The sequence below is a fragment of the Pholis gunnellus genome (genome assembly GCF_910591455.1).
Source record: "Pholis gunnellus genome assembly, chromosome: 20".
NCBI lineage: Eukaryota > Metazoa > Chordata > Actinopteri > Perciformes > Pholidae > Pholis > Pholis gunnellus.
In genome coordinates this window covers 10,120,343-10,132,859 of record NC_136547.1, presented here as the reverse complement: position 1 = coordinate 10,132,859, position 12,517 = coordinate 10,120,343, and the positions used below count along the sequence as shown (strand labels likewise).

General features: G+C 42.3%; 3 protein-coding genes across 3 annotated transcripts; 2 read left to right on the top strand and 1 right to left on the bottom strand.

The window, feature by feature from the left end:
* Nucleotides 1-54: 54 nt before the first annotated feature.
* Nucleotides 55-2,359, bottom strand: chmp4c (charged multivesicular body protein 4C). The gene is made up of 5 exons (XM_079181811.1): nucleotides 2,020-2,359; nucleotides 1,341-1,518; nucleotides 1,111-1,219; nucleotides 838-964; nucleotides 55-530 (listed from the first exon to the last, which is right to left on the bottom strand). The coding sequence occupies exons 1-5, from the start codon at nucleotides 2,219-2,221 to the stop codon at nucleotides 469-471; spliced, it is 678 nt and encodes a 225-aa protein (XP_079037937.1). The 5' UTR covers nucleotides 2,222-2,359; the 3' UTR covers nucleotides 55-468.
* A 266-nt stretch (nucleotides 2,360-2,625) lies between these two features.
* Nucleotides 2,626-5,224, top strand: zfand1 (zinc finger, AN1-type domain 1). Its single transcript, XM_079181790.1, has 8 exons — nucleotides 2,626-2,716; nucleotides 3,233-3,275; nucleotides 3,548-3,587; nucleotides 3,710-3,837; nucleotides 4,016-4,107; nucleotides 4,303-4,421; nucleotides 4,506-4,661; nucleotides 5,019-5,224. The coding sequence occupies exons 1-8, from the start codon at nucleotides 2,662-2,664 to the stop codon at nucleotides 5,193-5,195; spliced, it is 810 nt and encodes a 269-aa protein (XP_079037916.1). The 5' UTR covers nucleotides 2,626-2,661; the 3' UTR covers nucleotides 5,196-5,224.
* Nucleotides 5,225-6,209: 985 nt separating this feature from the next.
* maf1b (MAF1 homolog, negative regulator of RNA polymerase III b) lies at nucleotides 6,210-11,270 on the top strand. The gene is made up of 8 exons (XM_079181232.1): nucleotides 6,210-6,759; nucleotides 7,267-7,355; nucleotides 8,812-8,934; nucleotides 9,083-9,245; nucleotides 9,347-9,468; nucleotides 9,577-9,696; nucleotides 9,809-9,901; nucleotides 10,080-11,270. The coding sequence occupies exons 2-8, from the start codon at nucleotides 7,273-7,275 to the stop codon at nucleotides 10,102-10,104; spliced, it is 729 nt and encodes a 242-aa protein (XP_079037358.1). The 5' UTR covers nucleotides 6,210-6,759; nucleotides 7,267-7,272; the 3' UTR covers nucleotides 10,105-11,270.
* The last annotated feature ends 1,247 nt before the right edge of the window (nucleotides 11,271-12,517 follow it).

The following is a 12,517-nucleotide window of genomic DNA, read 5'->3' as shown; positions in this document are numbered from 1 at the left end:
AATTTCTAAGCCGCTGTAAAAAGTAGACAAATATTATGAGACAATATATATGGTACTGTTTTTTTTATTGAACGTTAATGCAAGCAAGAAACCAATATATTTACAGCATTCATGAAAAATTTGACTTTATTTACAGCCAATACAGTTCTTATTAGGCATTGTCATCTATGAGTTAAAAACATCAGTCATATCCACGTCTTCATTAGGGCTATGAAAGTAGTGCATTATGTACAGGCAAAGTTAGAATGATCAATGTAAAGACAGGAAAATACAGTTTATTGATTTCTACACTTCAACATGTTTTATTTCTCGATAAATATAACCTGTAAAGTGACACGACAAGCCGATAGGCAGAAAGCTTATTTTAAAAATAATATAATGTTCTTCATTTTCCCTAAAAACCTTCAAAAATAGTAAAGCTTACACAAGAGAGAGCGATCTGGTAAAAGTACATGAAGGCTACTGTACTTAAGTTGCCCATGATTCCAGCATACGCATGTCGTCATCTTCTTCAACCCTTTTCTTCGTTGCTGTAAAAAGAAAGAAATGGTCAACAATGAATGCAATAGAATTATTATAAATGATAAATTATTTTAGCCCAAAAGAACATCTTAAAATCGTTAGTCAAAAAAACCTTAACGTATAAAGTTTTGATCCCTATGCAAAAAAAGCAGCAAATGTTTCTATGTCGTCAGTATCAGCCACATGCTTGTAGTTTTAACAGTTCAATTCTAAAATACATATTTGGTGATAACAATGGGAACGTGGCTTGTACACTGTGAAATGCGTAATGTCTCGGCTGTAGTAATTTGCCGTCCAACATAGTGTTGCACTTACTTGCGCGGTGACTGGGCATTGCTGAAGGCACTTTGGTGCTGGGCACGCTGGGTAGTCCACCCATACTCTTCATGCTGTCCTCAAGCTCCTCCTGTTCCAGCTCTTCCAGCTCTGCCAGCAGCTCATCCTAAGAAAACACACACACACACACAGGAGTGTTGTCAGGTGCATTTTTGTAAAAGTTTAGCAGGCGTCACACTGAAAATACAATGCATATTAGGAGAGTGAATGCTATGAATGTTGATTTTGATGGAGGGACTATAAGGTCTTAACCTCGTCGTATGTCTCGCCAAAAGGTCCGGAGATTGCATCGCTGATCTCTCGGGCCACGTCCTGTTGCTCTGTGATATCCTGCATCAGATCATCTATCTTATCAACGTCCCTGAAAATGAGAGAGATAGAAGGGTTTAGATTACACATGATTAATTCCACTTTCATTTAAATGATGTGTGTTGCTCGATAGCAAAATACAACCATGCCAGGACTTTAATGGACCATCTTACATGTTGTCGTGGACCTTCTTCATGGCCTTGGCAGCATAGCCCATGTTCTTCAGGACCTCGGTGTTGGTGTGCGAGTTCTCCAAAGCTTCCCTCTGAAACTCGATGGTAGAGAGCGTGCCATCGATCTGCGTGAGCTGCTGCGCCAAGCGCTTCTTCCTCTTCAGGGCCTGCAGGGCAGCTGATAAAAGAAATACCGTATGATTCTTTGCCATAATTTCACACCTTTGCTCTGGTTCGTTGAGAACGTCTAGTGCTGGGCGTTCACATACAAAAGATACCAAGGTTCCTCCCTTTGTCTATTTTTAGTTTTGTCTTTGTTTGTTTGTTGAGCTGATTCAACTGAGAAAAACATAGTGAACACTGTATGGTTTCTTGCACAGGGAGATACTCTTATACAGTCTAATAAAATGAAATTCCTTTTAGTTTATCTGTCACTTGTTACAAACCTGTTATACTTGCTTAACAAAAACAAATCACTGTCAGCCAATTATCTCATTGGGAAGTATGTGTGGTCATGGCTTTGGGGACCTTGTTGATCCTGACTTTTGAATACTTATACAAAGTTTTACTGTGGTATGTCCCTTAAAGATTGTTAAAGGTTTACAATAGGCTGCTCAATAGCTGGATCACATAATAAAAGGCAGTGCAAAGAAAAACGGATATAGGTATAAAATCATACCTCGCTTGTTCTTAGTGCCATTCTTCTTGGCGATCATGATTTCCTGCTCTATCCTCTTCTCCAGGTAGTCTTGTTTCTTCGTCAGCATTTCTTCTGTTTCCCGGAGTTTGTGAATGGCCTCTTGGGGAGAAGGTCCTCCCCGGTGGTGTTTGGACGAGCTCGAGCTGGAGCTCCCCTTGAATAATTTCGCGATTTTACTCATTTTATTTTTTAGCTGTAAACTGCGAAGGTATATATACTGAAGTGTACACGAGCTCTCCCAGCCTCTCTACGTCCTACTTCACGATGTTTTTACAAGCGGGTGTGTTCCGAGCAGATTATCCAGCTCGACGGCTTTGTGCTTTCAATTCAAACCAGCCAGTGAACTTTCACCACACCTTTCACCATTACCTGAGTGACGTAGTGAAACCTGATGCCCTCCCTCCACTTTTTCACACTGAGCTCTGGTAGTAAAAGAAAATAATAATAATAAACTTAAAAAATAAACGTATTACTGAACCTGCATCCCAATTTCATCGCAAAGTAAATACTGTCCCACAAAATAAAAATGTGAATTATTATGACCATAGTGAAAACTCAGTCACGTGGTGTCACTGCTGGGGTCAGAGTTCGTGTTGACATCCGCAGACTAGCGGCTATCTAATGGCTGAAATAGACATTGGGAAGCATTGTCAGATCGATTCCTGCAGTCAGAACGGTCCGTGTCCTCTCCATATGAATACCAAAAAGCAAATATGTTGACGTGTGATATTCTTCAGCCGTATGTGTTAATAGGAAACACACCGAGCGGCTCTTTAGCTTGGTTAGCCTGTCAGCTAGCTAGCTAGCTAGCTTTATTATGATATAGCTGTCAGTAACTGTTAGCTCGCTAAGGTAGCTAGCAAGCTAACCGCTAACTAAACCATTTTAATCATGGTCGGACAACTGTGTCTTGTTATTATATACAATAAAAAGCTTCTATATAAAACGGTTTATTACGAAGAGATTGTGTTGGTCTCTCAGGTAACTGTATTCTATTTACTAGTGATAGTTTCTGCCTGATTCAACTGAGTCAGCATCACTGTACAGCAGCTACAATCCACTATCTACCATCACTACTCTCAGACCTCTCCCCAATATCTCGTACCTAATAGACAGACTTTGACAGAGTTGGCTATGAAGTTTCTGCCATATGAAGTTTGTTTTTGAACTTAGCTCCTCGTTCTTCCTTTAGATTTCCTGCCATTTGTCTGTGAGCTCTGCAGTGGTGTTTTCTGGTAAGAATTCAACATATCCCAAGAAATGTCTAAAGTTAGAGGAAGCATTCATACCTTACTCTGATGAAATAGTTTTTCCACATTGGGTAAAAACTTAACTTCAAGAAAGACAATATTCTACTGCCTTAAAACAAGTATGATTTGCATAAATACTAGTAACTTCAACCTGATATAAGCTGATTTTGATACATATTTTTGTCACAAATCTTTAACAACCAAATGTGAACCATCCTCCTCAAAAAGGTGTGTTTCATATTGTTTGTTTCTTACAGCCTTGATCACAGAAGCAGAGAGGCCCATTCATGTTCAGAGGTACACTGTGTTTCTGATTAATGTCCTTTGATAAGATTAATACAGGAACATTTGTCCCTCTGTTCCTTAGTTACTTAGATACTGGCTGGGTTGTTTTTAATACTTCCTTTGTTTTTTTCCAGGAGCCAGTGAAAAGGGTTTCCCAGACTGTGGGAGGCAGCACAAGTTATCCATGCTCATTTCAAGACTGCAAGGGGAAAGAACTGTTGCCGGTAATATGTCCGCAGTGTGAAAAACATTTCTGTTTGGCGTAAGTTTACAGTTACTTCTCTTTTTCTTTAAACCTTTTTTACAATACAACATAATGTGTGTTGATCCTAGCTCATATACTTCATACAGAAGCAGTCAAAGGAAAGGGGTTACTACATAGCCACCTATTTTATCAATGAAACTCAAAGGTTCATATTTCTCTTGTTCTTGCCGTACAGCCATCGCCATCAAGATGATCACAAGTGTGAGAAGCTGGAGGTCCAAAAGCCTCGAATGGCCGCCACCAAAGAGCTGGTGCAAAAGATTGTTGGTTAGTAGCGATGTCGTACCGTCACTGGTAGTTGCCATCTCGACAACATTTCTTCTGTGATTCCTTATTTGTCCACATGGGATCCGTATTAAACTAAATGCTCTCGTCTTTGTCAAAACTAATGGACATCTGTTTGTGTTCCTCAACCTACTGACATTTGGATTGTGTTTGTATTTCTGTCTTGTGGCGACTCAGAGTCCAAGGACACATCTAAAAGCAAAGGACGCAGAGGAGCAAAGAGCAGTGCAACTGCAGCCAAGGTAGCATTAATGAAACTGAAGCTGCATGCTGCAGGAGACAAGGGGCTGCCACAGGTACAATGCTAGCTGTCTCGATTCCATTCATTAATAGTAGTCTGATAATATGTTGAGTACTTTATCTCTGTCTTGCTTTTCCAGACAGACAGAACCTATTTTCAGGTTTATCTTCCTAAAGAATCCAAAGACTCCAGCCAACCCATGTTCTTCTGTTCCAAATGGAGTGTGGGGAAATTGGTGGATTATGCAGCCTCTTTAGCGAGCCTCAAGAACAACAATAATGTACTGACAGCAAAGGTAACACATCGCAAACGTAGAGTCAATTATCTTATCTGCTTCCCTTGTTTCTTAGATTCCCCTTTCTTGTTTTCTCCTTAACTTCCACTCTTTAAAATATGATAAGAAAAGAGTATTGTCAACAGCTCAAAAAGAGTTTCCTCCTATACATGACATGAACTACACATAGATAAACCCTGTTAGGACACATTCATGACATTACAAGAAGCTGGGTTAACCAGTTTGAAGCCATGTTTTCTTCCATGTGTAATTAATTTAAAAACATACATTATAATATTCCTGAAACAAGAAGCATAGCATAATGTTTATTTTGTGAATAACACTTTAACAGCGTGCCTCTCTGCTCTCCATTTGTAGAAGCTGCGGTTATGCCATCCTCAGACAGGTGAGGCTCTCCAGATGGACGACACTCTGCTCTCGCTGCTGGCTCACCAAGTAACTCCCCTGTTCAATGGGGGTAATGTGATTTTAGAGTACCTGGACAATGAGTGCACAGGCCTGGACAATGTTTCTGACTATATCAGTCAGACCTGACAAACCAGTGATTTCTGTATTTCTGTCAATAAAATGTTAAAATGATGAAGTTGTGGTGAATCATTTTCAAGTGTAACGTCACAGTTAATGTAATGTTACGTGGTTTTGTTAAGCAAGTATTTTTTTATCAGATGTGCACGTAAAGTGACACCATTACTTATCAGTATGTGTCTTTAGGCTTTATAAATTCATTAAATTACGACCCAGGTGGGACTTGAACCCACAATCCCCAGCTCCGGAGGCTGATGCCTTATCCATTAGGCCACTAGGCCGTTAAAAAACAGTAAAACTATGCTTCAATATCCATTTTATTGGTGACTATTCATTATTGTTGGAAATAGCAGTTTCCGCTAGTCTGCTATTTTCTTTATGGATGTCATCTCTTCAGATCATCACACTGTGGCTGCATGCTGCTTGAGCCTACACTAAGACTTCAGTGAAACCAGTCAGCACATTTCGTGCTATTTAGTTCAGTGCATGCTGTTTTACAATACAATAATAAAAGTGAGAGATACAATTTGACAACACACAGGGCAAAGGCGAAATAGATGTGATCAAAAAACCAACACACGCAAAAATCTGAATACGGGTGCGCAAAGACGATATTGGACCATTTAATCATGAAGAAAATAGATCCAGATCACGTCGAGGAAATATATATATATTACGTGTTTTATGCAGAGAGAGACTGAGAATACATGCATGTATACGTATGCATAAGTATTCCAATGCTGCCAAATGACTGTTGCAGATCCGAGACAGATAGTGAACAAACATATCTTGAATACAAGCAAAACAACTCTGAATCTGCTGTTGCTGCGTTGCGATAAACGGTCAAGACATTTGACACAGTTTTAACCTATGAATTGACCGAGCAAGATTCAACCAATTATATTAGTTGTCATCCATATGAACAGCTAATCACGAGGGGGCTTTTGCAGAAGTGGGCGTGCACGTTGGCCAGGCGTATATAAACAAAAAGGGGCTGGGCTACCACACAGTGGTTTCCGTTGTTTTCATGAGAGTAGATGTGCTTTTGACGTAATCGACGATTTGCAAAAACCCTTGACCCGTTTCGCTAAACCCCTCGGATAGGTAGCTCGTTAGTTGCTACTACTCTGATCGAGTCGCTTGGTAAAAAAGCGACTTGATTTAAGCCAATACGAGCCTTTTTGTGACATCAGGTCGAAAGGGATGCCGCTGCAGACAGACTCCGACGGACGCCAACAGTCTCTGGATTTAATCTCATCGCATTTAATCGGGAAGAGCAGTTTTTCTATAAATTTAAAAAAAGGCCTCAGAATAACGCATTCTCGACCGAGTGCTTGTGTACGATGCTTAAACTCGAGTGCGAATTAATAGCGCCGCTGTGAAAGTGAAGAAGTGAGGTAACGTTTATTAGCATCGCTAACCCGTTAGCTAACGTTAGCTGTGGTCATCAACAACGCGGGGGTCGCTATAATCTCCTACGTCACAGAGTCGCCAGTTGGGTTAAGACGAGTTTCTACGGTTTTGACACTTGAACCCGTTGTTTTCTGCCCGTGTGAGCTGAAAACATTGCCCGGTAAGTGAATATAATAACATCGACGTACTGAACCAGGAAGAAGATTTGTCAACTTCGATTGAGCAGGGTGGGGGAGGGGTAGTGGTCTACAACAAGAGGAAACTGTGTTGTGACCTATAAATGGGGCCACACGGGGGCGCTGTAGCTTTCTTTCGACACGACTTTCTTTCTTTCGAAATGACTTTCTTTCGACACACTATCATTTACTTTTACATGCTATAATGACTTGTTTATGACTTTTCTCAACATACTATATTATGACTTTTCTATGACGTTTTTGACACATTCAATTCTGAATTTCAAAAGGTTATATTATAGTATGTAAAAAAGCAATGGTATGTCAAGATTAGAATTTTCTTCTGTCAACAAGACATCTTATAGTATGTTGCCATAGTATAATGTTAAATGTATAATGTTGTTAAAAAAATGCACAGTAAAAGCTGGTCTCTCTTATGTGACGGTTGACTTAACATCTAACTGTGTGTTGCTTTTTTTTTGTTTTCACAGATCACAATGAAACTGTTGGAAAGCTCCAGCTTTGAAGCCCTCGGCTCTCGGCTGTGTGTTGAAACAGGAGAGTCTCGCATTCTTGGCAGGTAAAGAGCCAAAGCTCGAGCTAAAGATTGTATTGCAACATTAACAACTCCTCAGTGTTGTGTATTTATGTATGTATGTGTATATATGAGAGAGAGAGAGACACACACAGACAGACACACGTCTGCAATCTTAATTTCAGGTGATAAATAGGGCATTTACAGACTTTTAACATCATTTTTTCCAAGGGCCTGCTTCACTCAGACAAGCTTCAGCTGTGATTTGACACGCATAGAACACACTCGCACTTTTTGTAGCACATCAACACTTTAGACGTTGTGTTTATACCAAAATAAGAGCCATTGTAGTCAAGCTTGACTGTATGTTTTTTCTTATATAGTAAGAAGCACCTTGTCTGAGAGAGAGCGGTGAACTGAGGTAACGGGGCAAACGAGTGCCCGCATGTCATGCAACTCTGTGATAACAGACTGATAACCTAGACGCCATAAATATAGAGTATATACTGGAAGGTAATGGCTGCTTGTTTTTGGCGTGGGCTATTTAAGGCCTTCGGCGGGCTTTGCAGTGGCAGTGCAGTTACATAAAGGCCAGTGGGTTGTGAAGTTATGCGGCCCGAGTCTGAGCGCAGGCCTCTGAGTGTGGGTGGTGAAGCCGAGCTTCTGTGCTGATTGTGACCTGTACTGACGCACAACATGGTGTCCTCTCGCACCGCTCTGTGGCTATTTGGAGACTGTAGTGAAGGGTGTTATTGGGAGCGCATGTATGTGAACACGTACAGTGATGCTGCATGATAGCTGAGAGCTGCTGGTGTTTAGACTGCTTACTGGATTACCGAGGCAGCCCATCATAGCAGCAGGAGCTGCAGGCTTTATCTAAAAATGTACCCATCAGGGCTTACATTTTTCGCGTTGATGGTCTTCACTCGGCTCCGGTGTCATCTCGCTACTCAGTGTTTTTGTCGGCAGGTCAGCTGTGTAGTGGGTGGAAAACCAGGGTGCAGTTGTTTCCACTGTGGCATTTGCTGCCAACCCATGTCCCTAAAATTAGGCTGGCGAGGCCAGCGAGGGTCTCGGCGGTCTGTCCGTCTTAAGTTGCGTAACCGTCGCTCTTGCGTAACCCATCGGTGGGAGGAGGCAAAATAAACAACTGTACACCGGTCTGCTCCACCGTGTTTACAGTGGCGCCTGACCCACAAACGGGAACACACAGGAGCTTCTTTAGCCCTCACTTGTGACGAGGGCTATCCGTTTGTTTTTTTAAAAGTCAGCGGTCATGGTGCTCTTTCAGGTTCAGGTTGAACAACACAAAAATAAAGGAACGAAGTCTGTATCGTTGCTGGTATTCTGTAATATGTTCTATAATAAGTCCTACAGTATTTGTTTTATTTTTCCATAAAAGGCTCTCTGTGTTTTGTTTTCAGCCCACGTGTTTCATTTAGCTCATGAATATGGATCATGTGGTATTGTGTTATTTATTTATATCATTTTTTCCCTCCAGGATGGAGAGCTACTCCTGTAAGATGGCAGGGGATGATAAACATATGTTCAAGCAGTTCTGCCAGGAGGGGGAGCCCCACGTGCTGGAGGCCCTCTCCCCCCCCCAGTCCACCAGCCCTTCAAAGTGAGTACTGCAGCCCACAGTGCAGAATAGCACAGAGATGTGTTTTCTTACCAGAATAACACGAGAGCCCTTAATCAATAGTTATATAAGTTATTGAAGAAGTTATTTACCTTTTTTACTAATTTCTTCCTATTTTTTTTCTGCCCAGGCTGGGGAAGAGCAGTGAGGACGGGGAGAACCCCTTGAGTGACAAGTGTTGCAGGAAGACTCTCTTCTACCTCATCACCACGCTCAACGAGTCCTTCAGACCGGACTACGACTTCAGCGCCGCACGAGCCCACGAGTTCAGCCGGGAGCCCAGCCTCAACTGGGTTAGTGTGCGCCCCTGTAGCTCAATCTGTCCTCTGGGGGGGGGGGGAAAAATAAAAAATGTTTTTAATATAATAATGACTTGACTATGACCTCGCTCCAGGTGGCCAATGCAGTGAACGGCAGCCTGTTCTCAGCTGTGGGAGAGGAGTTCAACTCTCTGGGGCCGGAGCTGTGGAACGCCATCGACCAGGAGATCAACCTGCAGAGCTGTGACATTTACAGGTAGGTGTGTGTGCGTGCGCGTGTGTGTGTGTGTGTTATACAGCAGTATGCTGCTGATGAAAATCCTTTGAGTTCAGCCGGTTCTAAACTTGCTGTTTTTGTTCTTAGCTACAACCCTGATCTGGACTCGGACCCTTTTGGTGAAGAGGGGAGCCTCTGGTCCTTCAACTACTTCTTCTACAACAAGAAACTTAAGAGGATCGTGTTCTTCACGTGTCGCTCCGTCAGGTCAGCGGCCCACAGCGCCCTCATAAAATGATATGATCAATGGATGCTATAGATCTAATCCAACAACGGTCGCGCATACATATGATGGTGTAAAAATGTTTCCTGCCTGCAGCGTCTTGAGTGGCTATGGCCGTGATTGTCTCGACAATGAGCTGGACATGGAGCTGGATGACGAGGAGGAAATGGACGGCTTCACTGAGGACAGGTCGGATTATTATTTATTTTATTGTGATTCACAATATGGAAGCGATTGGATGTGGCTTCTGGAAGGGATGGCGGAGGTGTTTGGCTAATAGTATTGCAGATTTCTTGTGCCAATGCAGTTCTTCTGTGATGAAAGACACCTTTTAATTAGTGTAATTTATACTCTCATCTTCTCTCAGGTTCCCCAGAGTTCTGTGCGTGTGAATTTCCCCCGATGGGACGCCTCGGCCAAAGAACATCTCGGCTTTTCCTCCTCCTCCTCATTTTTCACCCCATGTTGTTTTTGTTGTTGTTTTTTTTGTTTGGATTTTGCTGCCTCATCAAAAGCCATTTTCACGCTTTAGACCAATGCATGTTTGAAGCCTTCTCTTCGGCTGCCAGTGATTTGTGTACCGTGAGCTGGTGGACATTTTCTAAAGACTTAAAAGCTCCCATCTTTCTCCAGTATGGATTTTGACCCTATTCTCCAAACAGCACACACACCCACACACACACACAGACATATAAGCTTCTCTACACCTGCCACATTTCCAAAGAGACTCTTCACGGACGCTTGAAAAGAACGAAGGTCTTGTAATGGATGAGTGGCCTACAAAGACGGCAAGCGAGCTGAGTTTCTTGCAAAAGATGTCGCAGAGGAGTCCAGAAAACACCAGCATCAAAGGAAACAGACGGTTTAAGATGGTATTCCTACCTGGGGAAGAGGCTGGGTTTGGTCCGGGGAAACCCGGTTCAGACAGACTGATCAGCGGAGAACTCATCTGTTTCATTGTTTGCTATTTGTGTGTGTTGCTTTTAATTTTAATGTGTTACTGTGAGAACTTTTTTTTTTTTTTTTTGAGCACTGAGTTTGAAATTAATGAACGCTGCATTTATAACTGAAACTCTTTATTTTTGAATCGTATTACTGCAGAAGCTCGTCTGTGCTTTAGACAGTCGGGCACGGCCAAGGAGACGAGGCCCCTGGGTGCAGCTTAGAAAGCACGTTTTTGATAAACGTCCCCATTGTTATGTTTCAATCTGCTCTTCTTCAGGTCCGTGATTACTTTTATATGTTGTCTAAAATCTCATATTTTTTTCACTCTCCCTTAATCTATTCCTGTTTCTAAACATCTGTCTTAACAGTTTTTCTTTGCTTCTTACCTCGGTTCATCAAAGGCTTCATTGAAAAGTGAATGTATAATACAATGTAGATGAGAAAATATTACAGTAAAATGGCTGTTTAATGTACTTTTTATTTGTTTTAGATATCGAGACGCTCCTTATACGTTCCTTACAAGTGGTTGGGAGTTGTGTCTTTTTCTTGACTGCTCTGTGCTTCGTTTGATTGGCGATTATATTGCAGATGAGAATAAACAGTTTGAATCCTACTTTGCTCGGATGTCTTTGAATAAGGTACATAATCACTTTAATCACCTTTCTAGTGGAAAGATTCTTTTACGCTGATCTATCGATCACTGACCGTTTCATTTTTATATCTTTGACTAAATACAGTTTTTCTGCTGTATTTGTTTGTGACTCACTATAACAGGGGTGGCCAACCCGCGGCTCGCGAGCCGCATGCGGCTCTTTGCCCGGTTTCATGCGGCTCTTACGTTCATATCGAAGTTTGTATTTGTGTTTTTTTAATGTTCGTGTTCGCTTCGCTTGAGTTAAATACGGTATTTTCGTCAAACGCGCATGTGCGGCCACAGATTACGTTCCTCGTCGACCCATTTAACGCCGAGACGGACTGTTTGAAAGCCCCGCTTTAAGTAAAAATGTAAAAGTCGGACAATTTACAAATATCCGTTGTATCGCGCAAGGCGGAGCTCCTCCCCGATCCGCACGCGCCGCGCACACCTCCACCAGCGTATGTGACAGCAGCAGCAGCAGCCACCCTCCCCGCCGACGAAGAAGGAGCAGCAGCACCCCCCCCCCCCCCCCCCCCCAAATAGCCACATTTTTTACTGTGTTACCGCAAAGAGCCACATCATACACATGGGCACACATGAACATCACCCTATCCCTTCCTCACACACACACATACCTTTGCTCAGCCAGATTTATTGTAAATGTCACACACCAATATGATAATGACAGAAATTGACTCCTAAGACCACAGGCCAGTCATTTTCAACAATGAACATTGTGTGCACTGTCTCACACAGACAAACTCTCAGTTCAACCAAGTCCACAAACAAAAATATAATAATTTACAATAGTGTTTTTCTTTTACTATGCATGTTACTTAGTGGGACTTCTGGCATTCCTTGCCTTGAACAATCCTCTTCAAATCTGGCTTGTATTCCGTTGTTGCCACTCGAAGCAATTCTTTCACATGGGTGTCAGTCAGAACAGATCGATGCTTTGATTTCACGTGTTTCAGGGTAGAAAACACAGACTCGCAGACGTATGTTGACCCAAACATTGACAGTATCTTAAGCGCAGCCCGTTTGACATTGGGGTATTTTTTCATTGGCACACTTTTCCAGAACTCAATGGTCCCGTCCCTTAAAGCAGGTTTGAGTTGGTCCTCCTCACAAAGATCGATCATCTCCAACTCAGCCGCATCCTCATCTGTGACTAGCGGGGCTTTCAAACAGTCCGTCTCGGCGTTAAATGGGTCGACGAGGAA

What these genes read in the sequence shown, in the direction of transcription:
- chmp4c (XM_079181811.1), bottom strand. Translation starts at nt 2,221, where the DNA reads ATGAGTAAAATCGCGAAATTATTCAAGGGGAGCTCCAGCTCGAGCTCG. An exon ending in AAGAAGGTCCACGACAACAT is followed by an intron (nt 1,220 to 1,340) that starts GTAAGATGGTCC and finishes TCTCATTTTCAG; the next exon opens with GGACGTTGATAAGATAGATG. An exon ending in AATGCCCAGTCACCGCGCAA is followed by an intron (nt 531 to 837) that starts GTAAGTGCAACA and finishes TTCTTTTTACAG; the next exon opens with CAACGAAGAAAAGGGTTGAA.
- zfand1 (XM_079181790.1), top strand. Translation starts at nt 2,662, where the DNA reads ATGGCTGAAATAGACATTGGGAAGCATTGTCAGATCGATTCCTGCAGT. An exon ending in AGGCCCATTCATGTTCAGAG is followed by an intron (nt 3,588 to 3,709) that starts GTACACTGTGTT and finishes GTTTTTTTCCAG; the next exon opens with GAGCCAGTGAAAAGGGTTTC. An exon ending in GCTGGTGCAAAAGATTGTTG is followed by an intron (nt 4,108 to 4,302) that starts GTTAGTAGCGAT and finishes GTGGCGACTCAG; the next exon opens with AGTCCAAGGACACATCTAAA.
- maf1b (XM_079181232.1), top strand. Translation starts at nt 7,273, where the DNA reads ATGAAACTGTTGGAAAGCTCCAGCTTTGAAGCCCTCGGCTCTCGGCTG. An exon ending in CAGTCCACCAGCCCTTCAAA is followed by an intron (nt 8,935 to 9,082) that starts GTGAGTACTGCA and finishes TTTTCTGCCCAG; the next exon opens with GCTGGGGAAGAGCAGTGAGG. An exon ending in CAGAGCTGTGACATTTACAG is followed by an intron (nt 9,469 to 9,576) that starts GTAGGTGTGTGT and finishes TTTTGTTCTTAG; the next exon opens with CTACAACCCTGATCTGGACT.